Source organism: Sorex araneus, chromosome X (assembly GCF_027595985.1).
Source record: "Sorex araneus isolate mSorAra2 chromosome X, mSorAra2.pri, whole genome shotgun sequence".
Classification (NCBI taxonomy): domain Eukaryota; kingdom Metazoa; phylum Chordata; class Mammalia; order Eulipotyphla; family Soricidae; genus Sorex; species Sorex araneus.
Window position 1 is genome coordinate 268,458,257 of NC_073313.1, and position 27,292 is coordinate 268,485,548.

General features: G+C 46.5%; 1 protein-coding gene across 1 annotated transcript in view; it reads left to right on the forward strand.

The window, feature by feature from the left end:
- Positions 1-26,321, forward strand: part of UVRAG (UV radiation resistance associated) — a 296,340-nt gene extending 270,019 nt beyond the window's left edge. The window contains exon 15 of the mRNA XM_004610830.2: positions 24,511-26,321. Within this exon, the coding sequence (XP_004610887.2) occupies positions 24,511-25,213 (703 nt within the window). The 3' untranslated portion in view covers positions 25,214-26,321. The remainder of the gene's footprint in view (positions 1-24,510) is intronic.
- The last annotated feature ends 971 nt before the right edge of the window (positions 26,322-27,292 follow it).

The following is a 27,292-nucleotide window of genomic DNA, read 5'->3' on the forward strand; positions in this document are numbered from 1 at the left end:
ACAGAGCAGGAGACTAATACCCAAGAATAGTAGTATATAATACCAGGAGGTTGGCTCCATAGCTTGGAAGCTGGCCTCACACGCTGGGGGAAAGTCATCCCAGATAGAGAGGGGAACACCAAGTAGTATGTGATTGGAGATCCTGCTCGGGAAGGGAGATGCATGCTGAAAGTAGACTAGAGACTGAACAGGATGACCACTCAATACGCCTATTGCAAACCACAACACCCAAAAGGAGAGAGAAATATCAAATTGGAATGCCCCTCCACAGAGGCAGGGTGGGGTGGGGGGGATGGGATAGGGGTGGGAGGGATACTGGGTTCCTAAGTGGTGGAGAATGGACACTGGTGGAGGGATGGGCTCTCAAACATTGCATGAGGGAAAAACAAGCACGAAAATGTGTGAATCTGTAACTGTACCCTCACTGTGACTCACCAATTAAAAAATAAATAAATTATAAAAAATGAGGAAACCCTCAGTACTACCTGATTAAACACTTAAATGAATGAATTTTGCTCAGTACAGACAGCTTATCGTTCCAATCCAATATTATCTCTTGATACTCCTTTTTCCACTATTTGAAGAAGCGATCTTTCTTTCTTTTTTTGCTTGTTTTGGGGCCACACTCAGCAGTACTCAAGGATTATTCCTGGCTCTGCACTCAGGAATAACTCCTGGCAGTGCTCAGGGGACCATATGGGATGCTGGGGATCAAGCTCAGGTCTCAGGCAAGTGCCCTACCCACTGTACTATCATTCCAGTCCCTATAACAGTATTTTTTTTTAGTGAATGAAATTGTTTCCTCGTATTTTTTTCACAACTATTATAAAGGGGTTGGGCATACCCAGTGTTGCTTGGGACTTACTTCTGTCTCTCCACCCTATTACTTTTTATGCGTTGTTATGCAAGAGGAGCAACAATGGTATGCATCTTTGTCTTATTACTGACTTTAAGATAATGCTATTGGGGCCAGAGAAATAATGCCTTGCCTTGCACATGGCCAACCCATGTATGATCATTTCTACCACCACGTATGATCCCCTGAGCAAAGAGCCAAGAGTTAGCCTTGAGCACTCAAAAACAAACCAAATAAAGGAAAGAAATAACGGAAAAAAAATGCTTCTGTTCCCAGTTCACTGGACTGTTTTTTAAATCAGAAAATCTGTTTAATTCCTGAAAATTTATGTTTTTTATTTGATTTAAATTTTTAATCAATTTTTAAGTAGTTTATTAAGTAGGTCTAGGGAGGTACCCCAGATGCCTTGAGGATATATGCCTGGGAAGCAGAGGGCCCCTGTTCAGTGTCCAGCACTTCATGGTCCCTCAAGCCCCGTGGGTGAGCCCCATCACTGCTGGGACCGAGTATTGCCAGGAGTGCCCCACCAACCCCCTAAAAACTACTTGGGAAACTCCAAAAGTACTAAATCTAATATTTCTGTATTTGTTCTGTCGCCTTAACATATCAATAAATATTAATATCTTTGCCAGGTTTCCTGGGGTGGGCAGCCTGGTTAGACCACATTTGGCACTGTGGGAGCACTATTCCTAGCTCTGTGCTCGGGGATCACTTCTGAAAGTCCTTGCAGGGAGGTGGGGGATCCTTTGGTGCAGAGGATTCAAACTATGGTCCACTGCATTATATATGTTTTGACATGAACATAAAATCTTTTTTTGGGGGGAGGGGGTCACACCCAGCAATGCACAGGGTTACTCCTAGCTTTATACTCAGGAATTACTCCTGGCAGTGCTCGGGAGACCATATGGGATGCTGGGAATCGAACTCAGGTCTGCCATGTGCAAGACTAACACCCTATTCGCTGTGCTATCGTTCCAGCCCCGAACATAAAATTTATAAAACTGCTTAAAACTGCAAGAAATGGTCCTGGTCTGCTTGGCATAGCCCAAAACCCAAAGTTGGGGGAATTACCATTTTCTATATTCTACTGACCATTTCTTTCTTTGTGTGTGTGTGTGTGGGGGGGGGGGGGTTACACTTGGCAGTGCTCAGGGATCACTCCTGGCAGACTCAGGGAACCATATGGGGTGCCAGAGATCAAACCCAGGTCTGCCATATGCAAGGCAAACGCATTACCTCTTTGTCCTCCTACTGTTAAGTTTTGGGTCACATCTAATGTTGTTCAGGCTTACTCCTGGCTCTACACTCAGGAATTACTCCTGGCAGTGCTCAGGGAACCATCTGGGGTGCCGGGGATTGGTCCCTGCCTGGGCACATGCAAGGCAGGCACTTTCCCCCCTGTACTATCTCTCCAGACCTGTCCTACATTTTTTAATGTTAAAACATCTTTCATAGAGTAAACTCTACTCCTTTATTAGATTCAGTTTGCTAATTTTTTTAGCCTATCTACCCATCAGATAAGATGGGCCTGTTTTTTATTTCTCATATAATGATCTTTATCTTATTTTGGTATCATATCAGTCTCATACAAATAAATTGAAGATCTTTTACTTTTTCTATTATCCACAATAGTTTATATAAGATCAATTTATATTTTGAAGATCTGCTGGCATTTAACAACAACAACAACAGAAAAAAAGACAACCTAGTGTTTTTATTGAGAGGTCAGCTGCTGCAGCTTTTTAAGTACTGATTTACTCTTCCTAATGACTATGCATCTATTTATTATTTGTGTTCGATTTTCCAGTGCCTTGTTAACACCCTCCAGTCTGGCTCCAGTTCTATCAGCATCTGAAATTCTTCTTATCCGTTTCATTCCCACTGAACTCTGTGTGACCCGCAGGTCTTTGCTGTTCTTAGCCTGTTTTGCATCTTGGTGGCATCTGTCCTTCTGGCCTTCCTCCTTGGAACAAGCTCCTTCTGTGGCTTTCACGTCCTGGCCCCGCTGGGTTTTCCTGCTCTCCGCCCCTCATTCTCGCCTCAGCTCCCGCTTCCTCCTGCCTCATCGTTGAATATGGGGTTCTCCCTGATTCCGCCCTCGTTCCTCCCCTCTCCTGTTCTCACACTGCTCTTCTCCTGCCAGCTCATCAGTCCTCTCCGTCCCGAAGGCTCCCCCAGTGTTGATGGCTCCCACCCTGGCCTCTGCAGGCCAGTATCTCCACTCTGACAGGCTGCGAATTCAAAAGCTGCCTCAACCTTCCCAGGGGTAGCAGAGCCCCCACCACACCCCCTTCCTCTGGCCTCCCTCCTCCAGACAGCACCCTGAGACCTTGTCACTCCAGGCCTTCCTTGACTCCCCTTTCTTCACTTCTACCACTCTCAGTAAGTCTCCGTCAGCAAACCCTGTTCTTCCTACCCACAGAATACAGACCAGGCCCAGCCACTTCTCACCATCTCTCCCACCACCCTTGCTCAAGCCACTCTCTTTTTCCCAGACACGAACATGAATCTAGTTCGTCCCCGTGATTTCACTCTTGCCCCACCTCTGCTTATTTTCCACAATAGACAGAGTCATTTTTTTTTTTTAATTTAGCTATATGGGCTGGAGCGATAGCACAGCAGGTAGGGCATTTGCCTTGCACACGACGGACCGAAGTTCGATTCCTCTGCCCCTCTCAGAGAGCCTGGCAAGCTACCAAGAGTATCTCGCCCACATGGCAGAACCTGGCAAGCTACCCATGGCGTATTCCATATGCAAAAAACTGTAACAACAAGTCTCACAATGGAGACGTTACTGGTGCCCACTTGAGCAAATCGATGAACAACAGAATGACAGTGATACAGTGATACAGTGAATTTAGCTATAGTGAAGCCTGAGGGAAATGCTCTGGGGTTAAAAAAAAAATCCCATATGGTTCTCCTAGCCCACCAGGAGTGATCCCTGAGTGCAGAGCAAAGAGTAAGCCCTGAGCACTGCCGGTGTGGTGTCTCCCACAGTCCCCCCTAAAGAAAGAGTCTAGTCCGGTACCCTAGGTTTATTGGGAAAGACAAGACCACCTTGGCTCAAGTGCAGATTCATCTTAGGAGCAAAGGGAATCGGGCTTTGTGATATCAGAGATATAAATTGGGGTATAAGTTAGAACTTATACAAGGGAACTCTTTCCAAGAAAATAATAGAAAATTGCAAGTACTAAATTAGAAAAGTCAGTTTTGGAGTTCAGATTTTTGCTTTTTTGGTTTGGGGGTCACGCACAGCCATATGCAGGACTTACCCCTGGCTCTGTGCTCAGGAGTCCCTCATGGTGGGCTCAGTGGATGTATGGGGTGCCAGGGATCAAACCCCAGCTCAGCAGCTTGCAAGGCAAGCACCCAACCCACTGTACTGTCATTTCAGCACTAGCAGAAAAGACAGTGTTTTCACTTGAAAAAAGATCATAGCAAATGGCAGGAGCTTGAGCAATTCAATAGATTTTCGTCTATCTAGAGTGCATGCGTAGAAATATTTGCTCCTGCTCCCTGTCACTTCCCTCTTAAATACCCAGAGACTCTCCATTCTCAGTACAGAGAAATGGCACAAGTCTCCGGGCATGGTTGACCCCTGCGCTCTCTAAGCCTCAAACTCGCGTCTCCGTGTTGGGCCCTCTGTGCAGGCCAAGCCACACACATGAGCTCGGATGGAGCAGCATGATTTCACTGCATGGTGCACAAATGAAAAATGGAATGCTCAGGTCGAAGCAGAGGACCGCAGACTAACTGCTGCAGAGTGATCCTGAGTCAGGACCACTGCAGGAAGCCGGGCTGGAAGGACAAATCTAAACAAAGCTGGAACAAGCACTTTTAGCCTCAGAGGAAATCTGAGAGTTTCCGAGAGCAGCCACGAGTTGAGTTACCTCCCAGGCCTGTACTCTTTGGGGCAAAGGGTAAAAAAACTCCCACTCCTGAGGGAGTCTCTGACATCTCTTGTGAAAGAAAACACTGCCCTTTGCCATGTGGTTGCTACCACTCTCAGATTAGTCCCTGTGGAAGCGGAGCGCCGTCTGTTCTTCGGGCTCTGGGATCGCAGACCTGGGCTGAATGCCTCACTGAGCTGCCTCAGGGAGAACACAGCTTGGTCTCCTTTTCAAAGAAGAGACCGTGTGTGCCAGATCCATAGTACAGTGGGCAGGGTGTTCACCTAGTACGCAGTCAACCTGGGTCTGATCCCCAGCATCCTATATGGTCCCTCGAGCACCGCCAGGAGTGATTCCTGAGTGCAGAGCCAGGAATCACTGAGCATCACCGGGTGTGACCCCAAAACAAAAATATGTATATTTTTTAAACAAAGAGTGTGATTCAGAGTCCTCTAATGAAGTGACTTCCTTTCACTTTATAGAATTCTTATCTAATAGTGAAAGTGGCTCCCTGATTAATGCTGGAACAAGCCCTCTTCCTTAGGAACACAGTCCCACGGGCTTGGTCCTCTGCATTCTCAAGAAAAAAAGAAAAAGGAAAAAAAACTCATTTTTCTACCCTCTGACCCCATGACCCTGTCATAACTGCCAAGCAGAACAATTCTGAAAGGCCCAATTTTGGTCCGAGACTGTGCCCCTTAAACATCCCTTTTCCCCCCTTCTTTACCACCCTCTCTCTGAAGTGGTCCGAGCTTCCCAGGGCAGCACATACGGGCAGCTGCGCCCAGGCTGAATTATGGTCAGGGAGGAATGCACGCACAAGCCGCTGCTTGATGGCTGCCAGGAAGCCGATAAGTTCCGAGCTGAGCCGAGGAGATTATGTGCTATGGCTGCGGTGGACGGACTGTGTGAGGGGCCCCCAGATGCCAGGTCCTGGGACAGAGACTCAATATGTCCCTACACTGTTCTCTCACCCCATCGAAACTGACCCCCAGACTTAGCTCACTCAGCGTCTGATCTCAGTTCTTTCCTCAGACGAGTTCCCACTGCTGCGACAGGCGGCCTCTGCCTCCGCCCTGTCCAGATGTTGCTCTCACTTCAAGGCCGGCTCACATCCTGCCTCATTCATCCGCTCACTCCACAGGCATGACGGCAGATAAGGAGATAAACGTGGACGCGCCCACATTCTCCTCTCCTACCAAGCCTGACCCACTCTGCATGGTGCTGCCACTTGAGGCTGGGCTCATGCTCCCCATCCTTGGTCCTGGCAACGGGATGACAGTGACAGTGACCATGAATATTCATGAGATAGACCATTACAAAGCTGCCCATAATTGGGTTTTAGTCACACAGTGATCTAGACCCATCCCTCCACCATTGTACATTTCCCACCACCAATGTCCCCTGTTTCCCTCCCACCTGACCCCCCATCCCCTGGCTCCCTCTGTGGGAGACTTTCCTTCTTGCTTTCTGTCTCCTTTTCATTTTGTCAAGCCCCATTTCTGGAGCCTGAGAAACAGCCTACAAGTCTGTTTGCCTACATACTTCTTGGAGGGTACTTGTCTTCTTAAGAAACTCTCACCTGTACTTAGAAGTGTGAAAAAGATTTGTAACCCTTGCCTTAAGCTTGCGATGAACTTGTGAGGAAGTGGGCAAGGATGGTGACCGACATTTTACCAGTCAGGAAACGGAGACTTAGAAATGTGAAATGATTTGTCAAGATAGTAATCGGTGACAGAGCAGGGACAGAAACCTAGGCTGTCTGATTCCTGTGATTTTGACATTCCCAGCCCATGTTCCTCTGACCAGTAAGCTGGCTGCCATTAGTGGGGCCTCCCCAGCAGGGTCAGCGGCCACTCCCAACTTAGACTCCTCCTGGCAGTGCTGGCCTGATGGTATTTGGGCCCGGTGACACAGTGCTGCTCTGATGTCACCGGGGCTACACCCCACAGTGCAGGGACAGTGGTGGTCATTCTTTGCTTCCTGGCTCTTCCCCAGCCCTCCTGTCTCTATGCTACTTAATATTTAGCACTCCTTCACTTCCACAGGACATCTACCAAATATCTCCAGTGCCCCAGAAAACTATACTGTAGAATTTAGGCAGCGGTTCTGGTGGAGGGATTCTTTGTTGTTTATCCTGCCCCAGTGTACTTTAGACACAGGAAATTGAGAGTCACTTTGCCAAGAATTTCTTCTCTTTGTGAGGAATTGAAGAATTTTAGTACAGAAAAAAACAGAATAATCATATGTTTCAACTTCGTTGATTAATAAGAAATAAGAAGGCTAAACGCAACACAGGGGTTGGCCTGGAACATATATATGCCTGTAGTGTTTGTCTTCCTTGAATCTCATGTTCTTTTCTTATAATGAGGTATGATAAAAGCATTTCAGAGCCATTCATTCTGCTCCATTCATGAACCTTTCCTTCAGTCACATTTCTTTGTGACTGTGAACCTTATACCACGTACCAGTTTCGTGCAAGGCAGAGCTGTAGAGGGGGCAGTGGATTTGGGGATCAGAATGTGTGGTTTCTGGCTTCAGCGCAGTTATTTCATTTTCATCATTTCTGGAGAATGTTTTGGGGGTGGAGTTAACAGCACCAGTCCTATTTCCTCCACGTGGTGAAGTGGAGCAGATGAGATACTGTCTGTTCAAGTAGTGTATACACGAAAAGGATTTTTATAAAGCTATTATTATTACCCGCACATTTAACAACCCATTAAGTATCTCCTCTAGCACTGTTCAAGAGACGAAAGAAATGCGAAAGTGTGAGATTTGTCCTGCCTTTGCTTAGCTGACAGCTGTTTACTTTATATCTAAATTGGTAGATAAGACAAATTAAATATTTTGGAGACCATGACTTGCAGAAACTCTTTTCTCTGTTGGCTTGTACTGTCATGTGGTGCTGAGAGCCAGAGAGCTGGGGCCTTTGCCTGAGGAAATGCAGTCTTCACCTGATGTGCCCACTTACTGCCGTAGGAGCTGGGATGCTGCTTACACGCTCCTGGTCTCCGTTTTCCCTTCCTGGGGCTGGAGCACTGAGGACTGTCCTAGGCAGTTCTGCAGCTTGCCAGCATATTTCTTCAGCTTCCATCTAGCGCTTAAGGATGTGGCTTTGGGAAAAGCAGCTGAGGACCTCATGGAATCCATCTTTCTTCAGTACCCAGAATCTCTGGATGGTGCTTCTGCTAGCCTGTATCTGACCTAGCCTTTCGTTCCTTTCTAGAAACAGAATCAAGCTCAACAGGTCTTAGAAACAAATGACAAACAGGCCCCATGGGTAACCCGGTGGTATACACTCGTCTCACATGCCTGGAAGATTCGGTCCCTGGCATCACCCGACGTGCCCTGTGCAAGCCTGGTGTCACTTCCCATGGGATCCCCAGAGCTACCACCAAAACATGTGATCTTCTGCCCATCACAACCAAGGGTGCCATGTCCAGCCATGGCAACAACAACACAAACCACAAAGGAAGGAAACGGGAATATTTGATGAATAAACAAAGAAGGGGGGAAAAACTACAAATGTTGGCACATTTTAAGAAAATGTGAGTTGGGTCTTTTCCCTCGCAAACCAAGAACAGTGGAATCTAGAACAAATGAACCAATCTAATTCTCTAAAGCCAGAGGATAACAATAGGATGGGCCTGCTTTGAAGCCAAGCCATTCTCCTTTGAAAATGAGGCAGTATTCCAGGTTAAAAACACTCATTTTTTTTAAGAGCAAATTTCTCCTCTTCGCTTCCCCCTCAAACACAAGCTGAATTCACAATTGCTTCTGTCAGGAGACCCGGGAGGGACATTTATTTATCCATTTTATTTTTTTTTTCCCCATCGTTTTCTTATTTTTCTTCTTTTTTTTTTAAATTGAATTACCATGAGCTACAGTTACAAAACGTTTATGTTTGAGTTTCAGTCATACAGTGATCGAACATACATCCCTCCACCAGTGTGCATTTTCCACCACCAATGTCCCCAGTATCCCCCTCTGGCCCCCGCCCATCCCACCCCTCCCCCTGCCTCTATGGCAGAAAATTCCAGAAGGACATTTGAAAAAAAAAAAGCCATGTTGTCTAGCTGATGTTGATTTTTAAATTTAGATCAAATGACATTGTCTTTGATGTCTCAAGAGGACTACTTACGGTAGTGGGTTCAGATACGCTGGCGGGTTCAGATACGCTGGCCTCTCAGCACTTCTTGCAGGCTTGCTTAGCATGTAAAAAGCCAGGTCAAAAATAAATGACAGAGAAAGTTTCATTGCAATTATTTACTCTAAGATAGATTTGCGAAGGAGCCTTGATGTTATCGAGTTGCCTCTGGGCAGGAACACAGGAGGCATATGGGTGTCTGGAGTATTTTAAAAGACCGTGGGGGACCAGGCTTCTTCCATAACTCATTCCAGAGTTTAAACACCCTTGCTTCAGGAAATTCTTCCCTATATTTAACTTACAGGCCCCCTCCTATGGTTCACACCCGTTTCCGGTGGTTGTTTTTTTCCCCTGTCTCCCGCACAGATAGGGAGCAGCTGGCTCAGTCCCCTGGGCACTCACCCTCCACCAGCGACCAGCAGTCACTCGGTGTCCCATCAGCTTCTCCAGCCTTTAGCCGCCAAGCCCGTCACCCAAACGAAGACCTTTTCTTTTTCTTTGTTTATATTTTTCTTTGTATCTTGTTTCTCTTCGTTCCTTTTGATTCTGAAGTATGATGTGGAAGTTGAAGAACGTTTCCCTGAATGAAATTTGGAAGGTGTGGAAGTACACAGAAGGAAAGGGAAGCAGTAGCTCCCACATATCAGGGGCTGAAGCCACTGTTAAACTAGTTTTCTACATATTTCTAGTTGGGTTTTTTTTTTTTTGGGGTGGGGGGAGTTGTTGCTTTTTGGTTTGGTTGGGTTTTTAGGGAATGGTTTTTTGTTGTCTTTTTTTTTTTCTTTTGGGGTCATACCCAGCAGTACTCAGGGATTACTCCTGGCTGTGCTCAGGGAATCACATGGGATGCTGGGGATCAAACCTGGGTAAGCTGCATGCAAGACAAACACCCTACCCACTGTGCTATCACTCCAGCTCCAGTTCCATATTGAATTTCTTACGTGACTGGGATTGTATCCTAAAGGTGCTACTCTGAACTCATCTGAGTCGCAGATGTAAATTTTCTGGCAGTCATTCTGCAAAAGACCAAAAGGAATTGGTCATTTGAGGTTAATGTTGTATTTTATTTAGCCCTGTTAAAATCCAAGAAAAAAATACCAATAGGCAAACAATATTTTAAGTTTTCTGCATAAGATATTTTACCTTCTCTCTTTCATGCTAAAGTCTAATAATGCAGTGTACCTTCGCAGGTGTAGCCCCACCTCAAGTACTCAGAATCTGTGACCTCTTAGAGGCAAAAGAATCAGAGAGCACCAGCCTTGTGGTAGTATATGCTGTTTTTGTGTGTTTCACAGCTGAAGCTATTTACCTATGCCACTTAAAACTATAGCACTTTAACGAGTGCATAAGAGTTCATCATTTAACTCTAACTTTAGATGATTTGCTTTTTTCCCCTGAGGAAATAATGTAATGGTGGTTTTGATTTCATTTGAATACAATTAAATCCACTTATTCCTAAAGCAAGTGCATTCACTTGGCATCAAGTGAGTGCTTTGGTCTGCATCAGATTGGAATGTGGAGGAGTGAATTCAGGAAGCAGAAGACCAGATCCCTCCCAAACATTGTTTTACAGGAGAACTTGACAGACAGTACATGTGTTTTATGCTACCTTAAATATCCTTCCCTCATTTGTTACTCTCGTTCCCTACACAGTTTGTGTGCAGACACACACACACACCATGGTTAACTTTCCCTTTAAATATAACCTCCCGGTGTTCCCTACTGGCCTACTCTATAATAATATTCAAGTATATACGGTATACAAAGTTCCCTAGTGTTCTGGTTATTGGTAAACTGTCTTATCTGCTCTGGTGGACACTCATTCATGGTAGCTTATTATATACATCTGCTCTGAATTTTTGTGTGTGTTTTGTTTGTTTTGGGGTCACACGTGGCAGGGTTCAGGGGTTACTCCTAGCTCTGCACTCAGAAATTACTCCTGGTGGGTTTGGGGGACCATGTGGGGTGCTGGGGATCAAACCCGGGTCAGTGGCATGCAAAGCAAACACCCTACCTGCTGTACTATCTTCTCCTGCCCCTTATGCCTTATCTAAGCTGACAGGGCTGCCAGTGGCTGTGGGTGGCATAGTTGCAAGTGCCATAACTGGGCAGAGGAGTCGCCTTAAGTTGGCGTGCTTGGAGGAGGCCAGGTGAAGACGGCCAGGGCCCGAGCTGGGCTCTGGAAGATGGACACCCTTAATGAATGGAGGGGGAGAATGTGTTGAGAAACACTTTCTATATCTTAGAGTAAGAAGTCAGTCTTTTGTGTCCCCATCATTATTGTCATCATGTTTTCTATGTCTCTAGAATTTGGCCCCGATCAGATGGTTTTGTTTGGTTTTTTGTTTTGCTTCTGGTGCCTCCCCGAGCCTTGAGCCGCCAGACTGGTTGTTTCTCCCTCTTCCCATTGTTACTGCTGCGGGGAATCCAGGGACCTCACACCTTACTGGTGGCACTTGCCAGGGTTACTCCCACGTACCCCAGGACAGCAGTGGCCGTGCTGCTAAAACCCCACTCAGCTACGGAGCAGGGCTGGGTGACAGTCGCGGGCCTCACCCCTGCCCTGCCAGCCGCCAAGGCCTATCCTTGCTCCCAAGAAGTCTGTGTGTTCCAGGCAGGATTCGGTAGCATGTGATTCGTCTGAGCAGGAGGAAGATTTAAAGCACTCTCCGGTCTCCAGATGACCCTCCAGAGATAGGATCTTTGCCAGCCAAAAGCTCACGAGAGTTTGCAGCACTATGAATGGCCACTGGCTGCTTCCGCATGACCCTTGATTTATGTGTCATTTACATATAGTTCCCTGTGTTTCAGCTTAGCTGAAAGTTCTTTGTAAGTAGCTAATAACAACTGGCCCTTAATGCATAATAGCTGCATTCCCAACACACGTTGACTGTGTTATTAATTAGCTCCTTTAATTTCCATGATAACCTGTGAGTCAGGTTATCATCTTTCTATTATCTATCATCTGTCTTCTGTCATCTTTCAAATAAGGAAACCAAGGCGTCAGAGACTGAAATAACTAAAAGGTAATAGAGCCACCAAGCAGAATAGCTCAGATTTGAACCCAGGCAAAATGATTTTAGGGTCCGTTAAGCCAGTGGTTGTTTAGGATCTCTCAACCATGTTAAGAATGAAACGTTTGAGCCCTCCGTTCCTGAACACCCATGATCCCAGAGGCCAACTAACTACTTTCGGAACCCAGTGGCTTCTTGCAGAAATGCCTCTAGACTGTGAACTAAGCTACGGCCCCATGCCACCCCAAGAGGGAAAGCATTTTTCTCTCTCAGCCTTTCCTTTCCCGGCGGCATGGTGACCGCCATCTTATAAGGCACACTAACCAGAGGTACAAGCTTGCAGTGATGCAATTTCTGGCATAAATTTCTCTGGACTTAATTACTAAAATACTAGAAATCCAAAACCTCATATGCTCTTCATTCTCAGCAATGGAAAACTAATTATCAAATGATGCCTTTTGGCAGGTCATTGTTGGGGGAAATTTTCAAATAATAATAGTGAGTTTTCTGTTGAAATATTGAATGTAATCAAAGTAAAGAGAAAGTAAAGTGAAAATCATGGGCCACACAGGTGGAGATTGGGGGTGGGATGGGAGGTATACTGGGGTTCTTGGTGGTGGAACCTGTGCACTAGTAAAGGGATGGGTGTCTGATCATTGTTTGACTGATACTTAAGCCTGAAAGCTTTGTAACTTTTCACATGGTGAATCAATAAATAATAATAATAATAATAAAAGAATGAAACGCTTGACACAAGGAATCCTTTGCTCTCATGTGGTTCCAGAGAAGATATCCTATTATTATCACCCTCTCGAAATTTCCCTCATTCACTCCTACTGCCGCTGTTCATCTCATCTGCAGGCTTCTCTTCTGCCTCATTATAAAGTCATGGAGCTTGCGAGGCCGGCGTGGGCCCTCCTTCCTCCCACTTTGTGTTCCTCATCCCTGGGTGATCTTCTCTACAACCATGATTTTCATTTTGATTCACGCTGAAGTGAAGCACAAGCGTGAATCTTCGCCTGGCTCTCAGACTTCCATCCGTGTTGCCTGCTGGGTGTTTTACCGCATCCTCTCTGTGCCTATGGTTTTTCCTTTTGTTAATTTAATTTTATTATTATAAAGTTGTTCACAATAATTTATTACATTCACCATTCCAGCACCAATCCCACCACCATTACACCTTCCCACCACCATTATTTGAAATTTTCCCGACCGCTACCCAACCTGCCCCAACAGCAGGCCCTAGATAATTTATTTTGTATTGTTTGTTATGAATAATTAGCTACAAATGATCCCAAAAAGTTTCCTTAAAAGAAAGTGTGTGAAGATTGTTCTATCTCACCCTCAATCCATAAAGCCCTTGTACAAGAGATTACTAACATGTTGTTAAGGTTGAGCCTTGTGTGTTAATATTTTCTTAATCGAGACCGGTCGCCTTCTGCTTCACATCCCATCCAGTGTGATGTGCGACTCTGGTACAGCAGTGCTGTGAAGTCGTTGCACGCCTTTTCCTTTTGTCTTCTCCACCCCGGCCACCATAAGCCAGGTCCCCGTATCTGTTTGCTGCTTCTACATTTACTCTCTGGTCTGAGCCTCCATCATCTCACACATGCTGCCGTCAGGAACTGGAACTGGAAGGTCCCCAGATTCCTCTCTCGGCCACCTCCTGTCTCTTCACCAGCTTCAGCCAGACTGCATTTTCTGAGACACAACGTGGGGAGATGGCTCCAGGGGGCTGTGATGCATGCTTGGCATGCTAGGGCCTAAGTGATCCCCAGCACTACATGTTCTCCTGAGAACCGCTGGGTGTGACCTAAAACTATAAACAAAAGCACAAAAATGGAGGGCCGGAGAGATAGCTCCACGGACCGGAGTGCAAGCCTGGCATGCTGGAGGCCTGGGTTTGATTTCCTGGCTCTGCTGGGAGCAACCCCTGAGCATAGAAGCAGGAGTAGACCCTGAGTACTGCCAGATGTGACCCAAACCCGCCCACACACCCCCCCCCCCCGATGATACAAGTAGAAATCAATATCTCTCTCTCTCTTTCTCTCTCTCCCTCTCTGTGACACTCTCTCTCTCTCTCTCTCTCTCTCTCTCTCTCTCTCTCTCTCTCTCTCTCACACACACACACACACACACACACACACACGCACACACATAAAATTCTAAACATGACCTGTGGTTTTCTGTGTAGTCTAAATCCTGTTTCCTCTCCAGCTTGCTCTTCTGGTGATTTTCATCTTCACTTTGTAACCTTTTGGACCCTCCAACTTCTTTTTCCCCCTCTTAACCTAGGATCTCTTATTTTTGCTTTTGCTTTTTGGGTCACACCCAGCGATGTTCAGGGGTTCCTCCTGGCTCATGCACTCAGGAATTACTCCTGGTGGTGCTCAGGGGACCATATGGGATGCTGGGAATTAACCCGGGTCGGCCACGCGCAAGGCAAATGCCCTACCCATTGTGCTATCGCTCCAGCCCCTTAACCTAGGCTCTTGACAGGTGCTCTCCTTTCACCGAGCCTTACTAGCCCACTAAAGCTGCTGATGAAGAATTCTCTCAGCCCTCCAAGTCTTGGCCTTTGGGGGGTTAGTTCTGTTACAAGCCCCCCCCCCCTTAGTCCATATCCTCTCTTAACGATAGTGCCAGCTCTAAGAAAGCCGGAGCCTCTCCTTTAAATCTCTTTATCCCCAGAGTCTGGCAGTGTCTGGTGTTCAAAAGGAAGAAAAATGTCTTCATCTACTTACATGTTCGCGGGACCCCTAAGCTTGATAATGCCCTTTTGAGTCGTGCAGAGGATTCAGGAGGATAAGATTCCCCAGAAGTTACCCATAGAGACCCCAGGCTCTAATTCATGCACTTTTGTGGGCCACACCATCCCTTAACAAGACGCAGAGTTATCTGTTCGTTTAGAGCAGCCAGCAGCTAGAACCCTGTGCTGTGGTTTGTGTCCGCTGATCGGGACTGTGGCGGTGGTTCAGCTTTGACAGCACCTTGCAGACCATCACCGATTCTCTCACGGGGCTCGGGACCCCAGGCTTCATTTGTCTCTCTTTGCAAGCTGGTTCAAAATTCTTCGCTGACCAAGGTTTTAATTTCCCTACTGAGTTCTTTCTGAAGCTGGCTTCTCTGACATCGATGTTCCTCTCATTTCCCTGGTCAGAGTCATCATCGTCCAGTCCCCCGCCCACCCTTTCCGAGTTTCACCATAAGCTCTTTATTAATCCCACGGCTCGGGTGCGGTCCAGACTCTTAGGGGCCCCTCGGTCTCATCCCTGGCATCTCATTGTGTCCAGACATTTTACAGTCCTTCGAATGTTTGTTGCCTGACTGACTTCAATACAGGCATGTGTCTAAAGATCCCTTGAAGTGAAAGCCCATGTGAGGTGGATGACTTAACTCCTCCCTGGAGACAGCATCTCCTCCCTCCCGCACTGGCCTGTGCTGGACCTCCCTGGGCCAAGCCCTCACACACAGCCTGGGGAGAAGGATTTCTACAGCATGCTTCAGTCTTTGCCTGCAGAACTTTGCTTTTCTGAAATTCTCCTTTCCGTCAGTCGGGTTTGAATGAAACTGCCAGGTTGGGGCAGGAGAGACAGCTCACCCTATTGAGTCTGAGTGCCCACCTTGCATGGTGGAGGTCTATGTTTGAGCCCTCCCCCCCCCCAAAAAAAAAATTTAAACTGTCATGAGTGATCCCCTTCTCAGTATAGGACCAGGAATAACCTCAGGGATGGAGAGACCAGGTCTCCCCCAAGCCCAAAAGAAAAAAGGTTCTTGTTTAGTTAAGACTGTTTTTCATTGAATCACTGTGAGATACACAGTTACAGAGTTGTTCATGGTTGGGTTTCAGTCATACAATGTTCCAGCACCTTCTCTTCTTCACCAGTGTGTATTTCCCACCATCAATGTCCCCAGTTTCCCTCCTGCCACCTGCCCCCCTCCCCTATCTCTCTGTCAGGCACTCCTCTCTCTCTCTCTCTCTCTCTCTCTCTCTCTCTCTCTCTCTGTCTCTCTCCCTCCCTCCCTCCCTCCTTCCTTCCTCCCTGCCTCTCTCCCTCTCCCTCTCCCCACTATTGGGCATTGTGGTTTGCAATACAGGTACTGAGAGGTTATCACGTATATCCCTTTACCTCCTTTCAGCACTCAGTTCTTGTCCAGAGTGAGCGTTTCCCAACAGCTAAGACCTTTTTAAACTCTGTTTTTATTTTGTCAGACTATGACTGGCCCTCTTCCAAGCCGAACCCAAGGGGAAAGTCCCAAGGGGAAAGTCACCACTTTAGCCTGTGATTTCAACTCACGATCATTCGTGCTTTCGTTTCTTATTTTTTATCACATCCAAGGCAGAGATGAAGCACTCTCGCTTACCTTGTCATGGTGAGAGGCTTTGACAGTGCTTGCTTGTGGTGAAGAGATGCCATGCTTAAAGCCACCAAGGCAAGCTCCCTCCTGGGAGAAGAGAAGTTGTTGAATTTGCCTCTCCCAGAAGGAGGCTCTGTGCACCTGCATGATCTGAGTAAGGAAGGGAGCAGCACAAGTCCCAACCTTTGCTGGCTTTTGAAAGTGGATAGTAGCCTAATTTATAGAGGTGGGTTTTGTTTTTTGGGTTTTTTTTTTTTTTGGGGAAAACTAACTTTATGTCATAATTTCTTAGCTGCCAAAAGACGTAATTCTACCTAGGCTTCGCCTTGGCAACCTGCTTTTGGCTCTGTGTGCAGCCCTGTCGTTGGTCTGCGTTATTTAGGCAGTAATCTTTAAGAAGGTGAGAAACTATTATTGCTTTTTAGCACAGTTGACATGATATTGGCGCAGAGTAGAACCCAGAGCTTCAAACATTTCTAATGGCCATAAACCAACTAAAACACCTCCACGGAGAGCCGCTGCCATGAGGTCATAGCTTGCTACAAGGGGAGAAAGAAGAAGATCAAATGTTGTTTAAAAGTTGAGTTTGTGTTGGTTTTTTTTTCTTTTTAAGTATTCTTATTCTGCTGAGTTGTGGCTGTAGATGTTGGCCAGTAGCCAGACAATCAAGATTTAGCGTTTTGACCAGCTGCAATCTAGTAATGTTCCTCAGAGGAAACGTTTTGTAGGAGGGAAAGACACATAGTTAAGACAGTGAATTGTGCTCTTTTCTCATACTTTATGGTGTGAGACCTGGCTATAGACAGATTAAACATGCACACGTGAATCTGAAAGAAAACAGGAAAGAAAAATCTTTTAATTACCCCCAAAACCCCAAAATCCCCCTTGTGTCCAGAACTCTTTTGGTGTGATAAAGTCTTGCCATTTCCCCCGTATCCTACTTTCTTATGTCTGCACATTTATATTATTTTGCAGAAGAATGTTCATAATCAATGCTTATCATGCCCAATAGCATTACAGGTCCTAGGAAGTAAAAATTTTTAAAAAGTCACCCAAGCCTAATCTAGGCAAGAAGAGAGAGAATAGATGCAAAGCCTCCTAACACAAGCATTCTCCTTTCTCCTTCAAACAGAAGTTGTGATCATAGGTGGCAGAAGTTACGGACCAAGACAGAGGACATTAGTTCAGTAAGACTGTCTTCGTTAAATCATAGCTGTTTTGTGACCTTGGGCTGTTTTATAACCACTGTGCCTCAGCTTCTTGACCATAGGAGGAGGGTGATGTTCCTAATCCACAAAGGAGAGTATTAAATAAAGCCAGGCATTAAGATGTTAACAGAATACTTACTCCATAGCACCATAACCATTCGTTGCTGTGATTTATTATTACTAATTTCTGGAGTACCTACTCATTGTGCTGAGAATTTATTTAATCCATATTGCAGCAGTCTGTCAGGTGAATGTACCTGTTTTACAGCGGAAACATAGGTGGTCTTCAGTCTCCATCTTTGGAGGGAGTGGGGTGGGTGTTTTGAGCCGGACCCAAGTCATGTTCAGGAGCTGTTCTTGGCTCTCTCTCAAGAGTGACCCCTGGCATGCGAGGGATTTGAGCAGGGCTTGCGGCTGCCACCTGTCAGGCAGGCATCTTCTGGACTGTTCCTCTGGCATCCCTGTCTCTGGACATTTGGAGTCTCATATACCGAAAATGTGGAAATGGCTGGTCACTTTGGACCAGTACTTTCTTTGGTTTCTCTTCCAATTTTGTCTCTGTGAAAGGAGGCTCTAGTCTCAGGCAATAAAATCAGCAGAAAAGGTGGAGGAACATGGCGAGGGCAAGAGTCGTAGAGTTGAGTGGACGAGCTCTGACGTCACCCAGGCTGACCACATGAGAAGGCATTTGGATACTTTATACAATGTTGGACATAGCTTTTCTCATTTTATTTAGAAAGAGAAAATCTCCTTCTTCAAAAAAAAAATGCTCTCTCCCTGAAGTTGAATTTATACAGGGGGAAAAAATGATTCATCAGGGGCTTGGAGACAGTTGGAATGTACCTTAAAGGATTCTGGGAGGTTTAGGCCGTCCCCCAGCATTTGGTAGATCATGTAATAGAAGCATATTCTAGTTATTCTAAACCTCCCTAACCCGTGTCTTTAGGAAAAACAAAGGAAAAAAAAAAGCTGGAATGATATTTCATGTCAGTCTTCTGATTTAGTACTTCTCCTCCAAAACACTGCATGTGCCTTCATTCTTTGTCTCCTTACATCTTGTTTTCTGGTATGTAGTGATGGAGATGGAATGGGTGGGAAGAATTGCATTTGTTACTTCTGTATTTGGTATTTTGGTGGGAGGGTACAGCTGGAGATGGTACTCAGGGGTTACTCAGGAATTACTCCTGGACATGCTCAGGGGACCATATGGAATGCCAGGAATCGAACCTGAGTTGGCCACATGCAAGGCAAACACCTTCCCTGCTGTACTATGGCCCTGGCCCATCGTTACTGCTTTAAATAGTATTCTCTGTTGAAGAAAATAATAGAAGGAAGGAGATCTAGATTCTGGCATTCTGCTACTTATTACTCAGTGTTCCCGGCCAAGACATGAAGCCTTTGAGTCTCAGTTACCCTTTCTGTTAGGTGAGCATCAGCTTTTGGGAACCTAAAGCCTACAGAAGCTTTCATCGTAGCGTAATGAAAGCAGCCACCATTGCAGCTACCCCTGCGCCAGTGCTGCAGGCACTCCGCCAAGGGTCTGACGTGCGTTATTTTATTTCATCCTTGCCACAGTCCTGTGGCTCCTTTACAAAGGAGAAAACGAGCACCGTGAAAGGGACCTCATAGGTTGCAACTTAAAAGCCATAGTTCAAGTTAGAGCTACAGAGAGGTAGGCAGCGTGAGGACTAGAATCAGGCCTGTCTCCGTATGTAGGTGAGCTGGTGAGAAAGGTACCTGACGGCAGTAAACAGCACGGTGAGGGAGAAAGCAGTCGCCTTAGTGCAGAGATCAGACAAGACCTAATCCAGAGAAACCAGATTTAAACCAAGACGGTCCTCTGTGACTCCTGAGCGCCAGCCCTCTGGTTTCTCCTTCACCGTGTGCTTGTTTGTGGCCTTCGGATATCCCTTTACTTGCCGCAAAAGGTTTGTTACTAAGTGATTTAACAGTCCCCAATATGGTTTCGTTATCCAATAACCCATGTGTGTTTTGCCAAACCGTGGCCTAGTAAATAAATTAAATCAGTTCCTTTTAATTGCGGCATTAAACCCCAGATGTCTTGTTTCCAGACATGCACTCGGGCGGAGGACTGATGAGGAGCGTGTGTGTGCTGTAAGCTAGAGGGCTCGGTCCTGTTGCTAACCCAAGCCCCTGCACTCCCCCAGGCTGTGCCCCCCAGCACCTCTTCCACCTGAGACTTCTCCAGCCTTGCTTCCTGCCTGTGGTCCTTCTGCCCCTGTCTCATGCCATGACCCCCGTTTCAGCCATGTTCATCTGTTCCTCCTTGGAAGATCCTGCAGGCACTCGGGGGCCAGGGGGACCCATTGAGAAACATCTCCTTAGTGCGGTGGGAGCCTGGGCAGGAGTGAGCGTCCAGGACAAGGTGCCTCGGGCCTCTTGCACCGCCCTCCCCCCTCCCCAAACACCACCATTCACTCTTTTTCTAACAGTTAAAAAAAAATTGTAATAATCATACATTATTCATAAAGATTTAATGGACCAATTTTATTTGGTAAATAAACTGAACAGCCTTAAGAATTTGGTCGTATTTTAGTAGATCCATGCCTTCTGAACCCTTCTTCTGTCTAAATGAAATGATCAGGAAGTCAGACTGCAATGAAACAAGAAGACTCTTTGAAACCTTTAGGTCATCCTTTCTAGATTTCTGTTGCCCCTTTTTTATTTATTTATTTATTTATTCATTCATTTATTCATTTATTTACTTACTTATTTTTGGGTCACAAGGGGTTACTCCTGGCTCTGCACTCAGGAATTACTGATGGTGGTGCTCAGGGGACCACATGGGATGCTGGGAATCGAACCCGGGTCGGCCACGTGCAAGGCAAATGCCCTACCCGCCATGCTATCACTCCAGCCCCAGGTTGCCTTTTTTTAATTGCTACTTTTCTCTTTGTAGGCTCCTTTTTTTCTTATAAGAATCTAGCTTACACTCAAAAGTGTAGTCAAGGATTCTCCTGGGAATCTGTCAAACATAAAAATCAAAAGTTATCTTTGCATTGTGTTTTTTACAGATGTTTATATAGCATTTAGTTCTTAATGGCAAGATCTAAAGTTCTAAAAATGTCCTAATCTAGCAAAACAAGAGAATGACTAAATAAATTATGATTTTTCCATTCAGTGGAGCAAGCCTTCCAGTTATTTATCAAGAAGTTTGATAATATCCAGTGTCAGGATATAGGATTGCTACATACCTGTATACACAGATATATAGGTTTATTTGCATTTTGGAGGCGGCAGCTTTTTGTTGTTTAATTTTGTTTGGTTTGTGGTTTTTGGTTTTTTATTTGGTTTTGGAGTAGTTGTTTTTGATGATTATAGGGGTTATTGTTTGGGGCTTTAAGGCTGGGGATGGGTTTTATTTTTTCTTTGTTATTGTTGTTTTGGGGTCACATCCTGTGATACTCCGGGGGTTACACCTGGCTCTGCACTCAGGCTCAGGAGACCATATTGGATGTCGGGGATCGAACCCCGTGTCAGCCATGTGCAAAGTGTATGCCCTACCCACTATACTGTCACTGAGCCCCCCACCTCACATTTTTTGTTTTGTTTTGGTTTCGGTTGTTTTTCATTAAACACATGTATATAAAACCAAAGTTTAAAACGGGAAAATATCCAAAGTTAATAGTAGTTACTTGATGGATAATAGATTTGTGATTGTTTTTATTTTTCCTATGTTTATGGAGTTGCTTGTTTGGGGCCGCACCACGGTGCTCAGGAATGGCTCTGCCCAGGGGCTCTGCGGGGTGCCGGGAATCAAGCCCCTAGTCCCTGCACTACTGCGCTGGCCCCACATGTGGCTTTTGTTTTTTCAGTTGTCTGGGAGCATAAATTATGATAATTAAAGATGCATGTATATTTATATATATTTTTTTAATAATCATTCAATGCTTTTGCTGTTTAGAACTCAGGTATCTTAAAACCCTGGAATATTGCTAAGGTGCCTGGAGGTAATTAAAAATATTAGTTCTGAGCAACCAAAACTGTTATTAAACTCCTTGTATACAAGATATTGTGCCCTGGTCATCGGCCAGCCCATCAGTCAAGTTCTAGTTAGTCTTACTTTATACACAGTTCCCAGACATCTGATTTTATAGGAATACCACCAAGAGGGCTGAGGGAGGTGGGAGTGGGGATAACCCTGTAGGCAAGAGCATTACCAGGACCAGTCAGTACAGATTTATGAATCCTGAAGCCCATGTCCTACCAGATATCACAGAAAGTCCCATACTCCTTACCGTGTAATCCTTCCGACATACATGTCTGAACATTGATTGGTGACCCCAAATTATCAAGACAACACCTTTTTTTTTTTTGTTTAGCTTTTCTGTATAAGATTATACCTACTGTTTAATATTATAAGAAAGAAACACAAATTAAGTACAAATTTGAAATACTTCATTGTACCAGGGTAAAGGTAGAAAAGAAGATTAAAAAGTGGTGATTAAACTTAAATATGTGGACTTCTTTATTGTCTACTTGGGTTTCCAGAATTGTATCTGGTACATCTAGTATCCCATCCCCTGCGTTCTTTTAAAATTCTGGGAACCAGAGTAGAATATCACAGAATCAGAAAATACCAAAGTCCCTATCTCTCACAGCCCTCCTTAAAAATGGAAGTAAGGAGCTGAAGAGATAGTACAGCAGGGAGGGCATTTGCCTTGCACATGGCTGACCCAGGTTTGATCCCCAACACCTCATGATCCACTGAGCACCACCGGGTGTGGGCCCAAAAACCAAAAAAATAAAATAGGAATATGGACTGGGAGGGTGTGGCTCAAGAGGTAAAAATTCCAGGGTTCAGTCCCCAACATCACATACCCCCTCCCCCAGTTCTGGCTCTTGAAGCTGGGCATGGCTCCCACGACTAACAGAAAGGAAGAAAGGGGAGGAGCTTAGATACACACTGGACAGGTTAAACGAGGAGCCCTCGACCAGTGGCCTTTGCCTTGATGTCTGGCACGTCATTTGCACTTAACCAACGTGGGTTGAGTTTTGTGGGGAGGTTGAGGTGTTTGGTTGGCTTTTGTTTCTGGGTCAGACCCTGCAGGCCACCTACTCCTGGCTCTGCACTCAGGGATCACTTCTGAAGGGCTCAGGGCACCATGTACAGTGTCAGGGATTGAGCCTGGGCCAGCCACACGCTGGGCAAACTTCCTACTACTATTCTCTAGCCCCAACCCCTGTGGGTGGGTTTGAGTGTGATTTTCCCGTGTGGGCATTGGACAGTGCAGGCTCTGGAGTCAGACCCCTCTGGGTCAGTTGTGTGTCCGCAGACCACCTGCATCACCGGAACTCTCCTGCCCAGGGCTCAGAAGGGGGTGCTCTCTGGTGCAGTAGAGGCATGGCCACCTCTCTGCTCCCTTGTTCTGTTGCAGAGTGGGGGGCTTTCAGGGCGCTTCCTAAGTACGGAGGGTCATCACACCCCTTTCCTCTATCTCCTTCCGCATTGCCCGTTGTGCCATGCCCCAGGGTGGCATGCAGTGGCTTTTCAGTGGGAGAAGCACTGAACACCGTAGCCCCCTGCCAGCATGTCACCAGCAGTGTCCCGGTCACGCCACTGGTGCTTCCCCCACTGCTGTCAGAAGGGTTGCTCTGGGCAGTGCTGACGCTATTTGCATTTGATTCCCAAGGTCCTTGCAGAGTCGTTGTGAGGGGCCCCGTCAGCATGTGGTAGGGTGAAAACACAAGGTTGGCGAAAATGCGCACTCACCCAATTACCGGGAGTTTTGACAACATATTAACTGAAAATCTAGATTAAGACCAGCAGATTGTGCCCTGTTTGTTTCTCTTGAGAACTCAAAACAGTAATTTACCGGCCTGCTCGCTGGCTCTGTATGCCCAGTGACCACCCCTCATTAGGAGATCTCTCCTGGCACCAACATTTAGCCAAGCAAGGGAGTCCAACAGCTGCCCCGACGAGACGCCTGCGATCTCCTCTTCTCCAGAAGGAGAAGCCTGGCCTCGGTGTCCAGCGTCAGAAAAATTCTGAGCCAGGAGGAAGGAAGGAGCTGTGGACATGGGGAGCAGCAACCCTGACACATGCCTCTTCTGCAGAGCACTTCTTGCCGCTGTGACCTGAAAATGTGTTCTTTCAGTAATAAAGGCTTTCTTCTGCAAAATGGGGAGCTCTTCAGAGGCAGAGCCTGCTCTGTCTTGCATCTCCCAGGCCTTGCACCAAGAGTAGCTTTGTTGGGAGGGTGTAGTTTCAAGTCTCTACCTTATGGTTGCCTTTCTGCAAGCTGTTTCTCTGAGTAGTTTTTCTCACCCAAAGAATATGAGTCAAAGAGATTTTGTGTTTGTACCTACCCCGCACCCCCTGCTCATATAATTGTAGCGAAACTGCCTGGCTTTCATCCAGGCAAAGGATCTGAAACCGTGATCCATGTTCTAGGGGCAGCTTAGCTAACTCGGTACATTAAAGGACCACCTTTTCCAGAGGCCGGCAACTCCGTCTGCATTAGCTGACTGCTATTGAGTATTTCAGACTAAAGAGTAATGAAGTACATGCCACTCTTTTGACAGAGTTTTTGTGAAGACTTAAGTGCAATGCTACAAAAGAAATTTCTAAATGAAGTTACTTCAGAGACTATAATGCTTTGTATAACTAAATTGTTATTGTGAGCCCAAAGGTACTTTCCTATGAAATGGGGGGCCAGAGAGAGAGAGAGAGAGAGAGAGAGAGATCCTCCATCGGTTCCCTAAAGCAAGGCAATTAGCATTTGGCAAACGCTGTGCTTTACAAAGTTGTTCATCACATTCTTCTTCCAGATCTAGGATTCACCCCCATAGTATATGATTTCCATGTCCCATCCTACCCTGAGAACGGTCCACCAGATATATTTCAGTATGCCTTAACATCATTCTTGAAGAAACTATTCATAAAGTTTTTGGGCATTTTTATTGCTATCTCAAACCTCAGTATCTGAACGAGTTTCCCCAGCCATCCCCTCTGGAGACTAAAGCCTGGTGGGGTTCTGAGGTTGACGGTAACTTCCTGTTTTCTTTCTCCTAGTGACAGACATCACACCTCCAGTGCAATCCCTGTGCCAAAGAGACAAAGCTCCATGTTTGCGGGTGCAGACATCGGCTTCTCTGGGGGGATCCCTTCACCTGACAAAGGACACCGAAAACGGGCCAGCTCCGAGAATGAGAGACTCCAGTACAAAACCCCCCCTCCCAGTTACAACTCTGCCCTGGCCCAGCCCGCACCCACCATCCCCTCCACGGGCGAGTCGGAGAGGAAGACGGCGGGTCTCTCCTCCTCCTTGGATGCCTCCTTGGACTTCTCCAAAGAAAACCAGAAAAGGGGCGTGGATTTGGGTGACAGCATGAACGGTGGCCACGTGAGTGCAGGTACTAGCCAGGAGCCCGGAGCCACCCTCTCTGGGCACCCAGCGACCATTAATGGCACGCTCCTGCCCAGCGAGCAGGCTGGTGCCACCAATGCCCAGCTGCTCGGGGAGTGCCACCCCGTCTCGGAGGCGGAGCTTTGCTGCGCTGTGGAGCAGGCGGAAGAAATCATCGGGCTGGAGGCCACGGGCTTCACCTCAGGTGACCAGCTGGAAGCCTTTAACTGCATCCCCGTGGACAGTGCCGTGGCGGTGGAGTGTGATGACCAAGTCCTAGGGGAATTTGAAGAGTTTTCCCGAAGGATCTATGCACTGAATGAGAACGTGTCCAGCTTCCGCCGGCCACGAAGGAGTTCCGATAAGTGAGCAGACGCCGTCCCACCCAGACCATGCCGCTGCCTAAAACGGAGGAGGAAACTGCACTGAGTAGAATTATGACACAGAATGAATACAAACGGAGGACACTCCTCAGAAATAAAAGGACTTTGTGGATCAAGTTGGGACTCAGGATCATTGTGTATTAGCGGGCCAGACCAAGTTAGGTTTGCTGGTGAGATTTTGCTTTTTCAGGCCCCGTGATTTCTTTCAAGGCACAGCTGGCGCTCAGGCTGAGTCACCTTCCAGATATCTGTCCGCTTTTTTTTTTTTTAATTGACATTTCTATGTTATCCTCAGAGGGAAGATGGTAATATATAAATAATATAACGAACTCACTTTTCATTTCTCCAAAGCATTTGCCTCGCCATAAGCTTTGGGAAAATTGAAAATTCAGAAAACAAAGTGATTTTTACCGTTCATTGAAGGATCTTTTGGTCATCCATTTGGTTGATGAATGAGAAGCACAAGGATCTCCTGTAGCCCGGCACACCAGCCCTGTTCCCGCTCCAGTCCCCCAGCGCATCACAGTGGCCAGGAGGTCTGTCCTGGGAACGAAGGTCGCGGGCCCTTCACCTCCCCTGGTCAGCCATGGCCTCGAAGAGCCCATAATTCAGATGAAAAACTTCACCACCCGGGCGGCCTCTCCAGGCTCGTGGGCGAGGACGCCCAGCCTCCCGTGGGGGTCTGTTTGTCTGTGGACCGATGCTGCAGTCGGGAAGCAGGCATGCTCTCTGGCACTGCACGAACCAGACACAAATCCCCGTATGCAAATCCGACGTTAATTTATTCCATCTGAGCTGGAAAGAAAGGCATTGCGTATGGAGTCAGGCTGTCCAGGTGCAAATGGCAGGGCCACAGAGAGAGTTGGATTAAGAGACTGGATAAAGCATAGAAATTTACTGGTCTGTGTGCAATTGCTTAAATATTAAATTATGTTTTTGAAGTCCAATTATCATTCCTGGAGCTCAGATTTTTATTTGCTGTTGCTTTATACTTTATATACCCAAGGACATTGCCTCAGGGTTGCAAGCTCTTTAAGGAAACTTTATCCATATATCCTGTATTGTATAGAAGAATAAAAATGGAGTTTATGTCACTCTACCTGATTTTCTTTTTTTTTTTCTCCAACTTGGAATTCTCTGGACCCTACATTTTCCTCTGTTACATCATGACAGGACCAGCCTTCGAAACACCAGGGCTGGGCCTGCGCTGATGTTGCTTGCCACATATGCACTGACATGTTGCCTGTAGCAGCACACACACTTCACAGGCATCTCCAGGGGCGGCATTTGTCCTCCCAAACAACCGGACTCATGGGTTCCGTAATCCTTTTCATGTCTTGTCCGAGCACTCATGGGCACTCTGTTCATTTAGAATCACAGTGGCAAACAGAATAGTTCCTGTTATTTTCCATGTAGAAACTCAAAGAGACCCAACCTGCAAGTAATTCAAAGCTGGAGGGAATAAGGGAGGGCTCCCGATGATGCTCAGGGGTTCCTCCTAACTCTGCACTCAGGAATTACTCCTAGCTGGGGACCATGTGGGATGCCAGGAATCAAACCTGGGTCAGCTGCATGCAAGGAAAACACCCTACCCACTGGACTACTACTCTGGCCCAAAAGAAATTTCTAAATGAAGTGACTTCAGAGACTATAATGCTTTGTATAACTAAAATGTTATTGTGAGCCCAAAGCTTCATCATAATCACAATTCAAAGCTTCATCATAATCCAGGGAAATCCATCATAACCCACAGGGAAAAGTAGGACTACCCCAAACTTGGAGCAGAAGCCATCATAGCATCTCTGCTTCGTCAAAGGGTGCTATCACTCCTTTGAGAGTCAAAGAGTACGGATAGCCACAACCTGGAGTGAGGGTCTTTGGGCGATGCGGTGGGGTCCGCCAAGGAAGTAACAACTCTCCTGCAAGCCTTCCCAAAATGTTGGTGGTGGTTGTTTTGGGGGGAGGCCACACTTAGCGATGCTCAGGGATCACGCCTGGCGAGACCCAGGGGACCATATGGGATGCTGGGGATCAAACCCAGGTCAGCCACTTGTAAGGGAAGTGC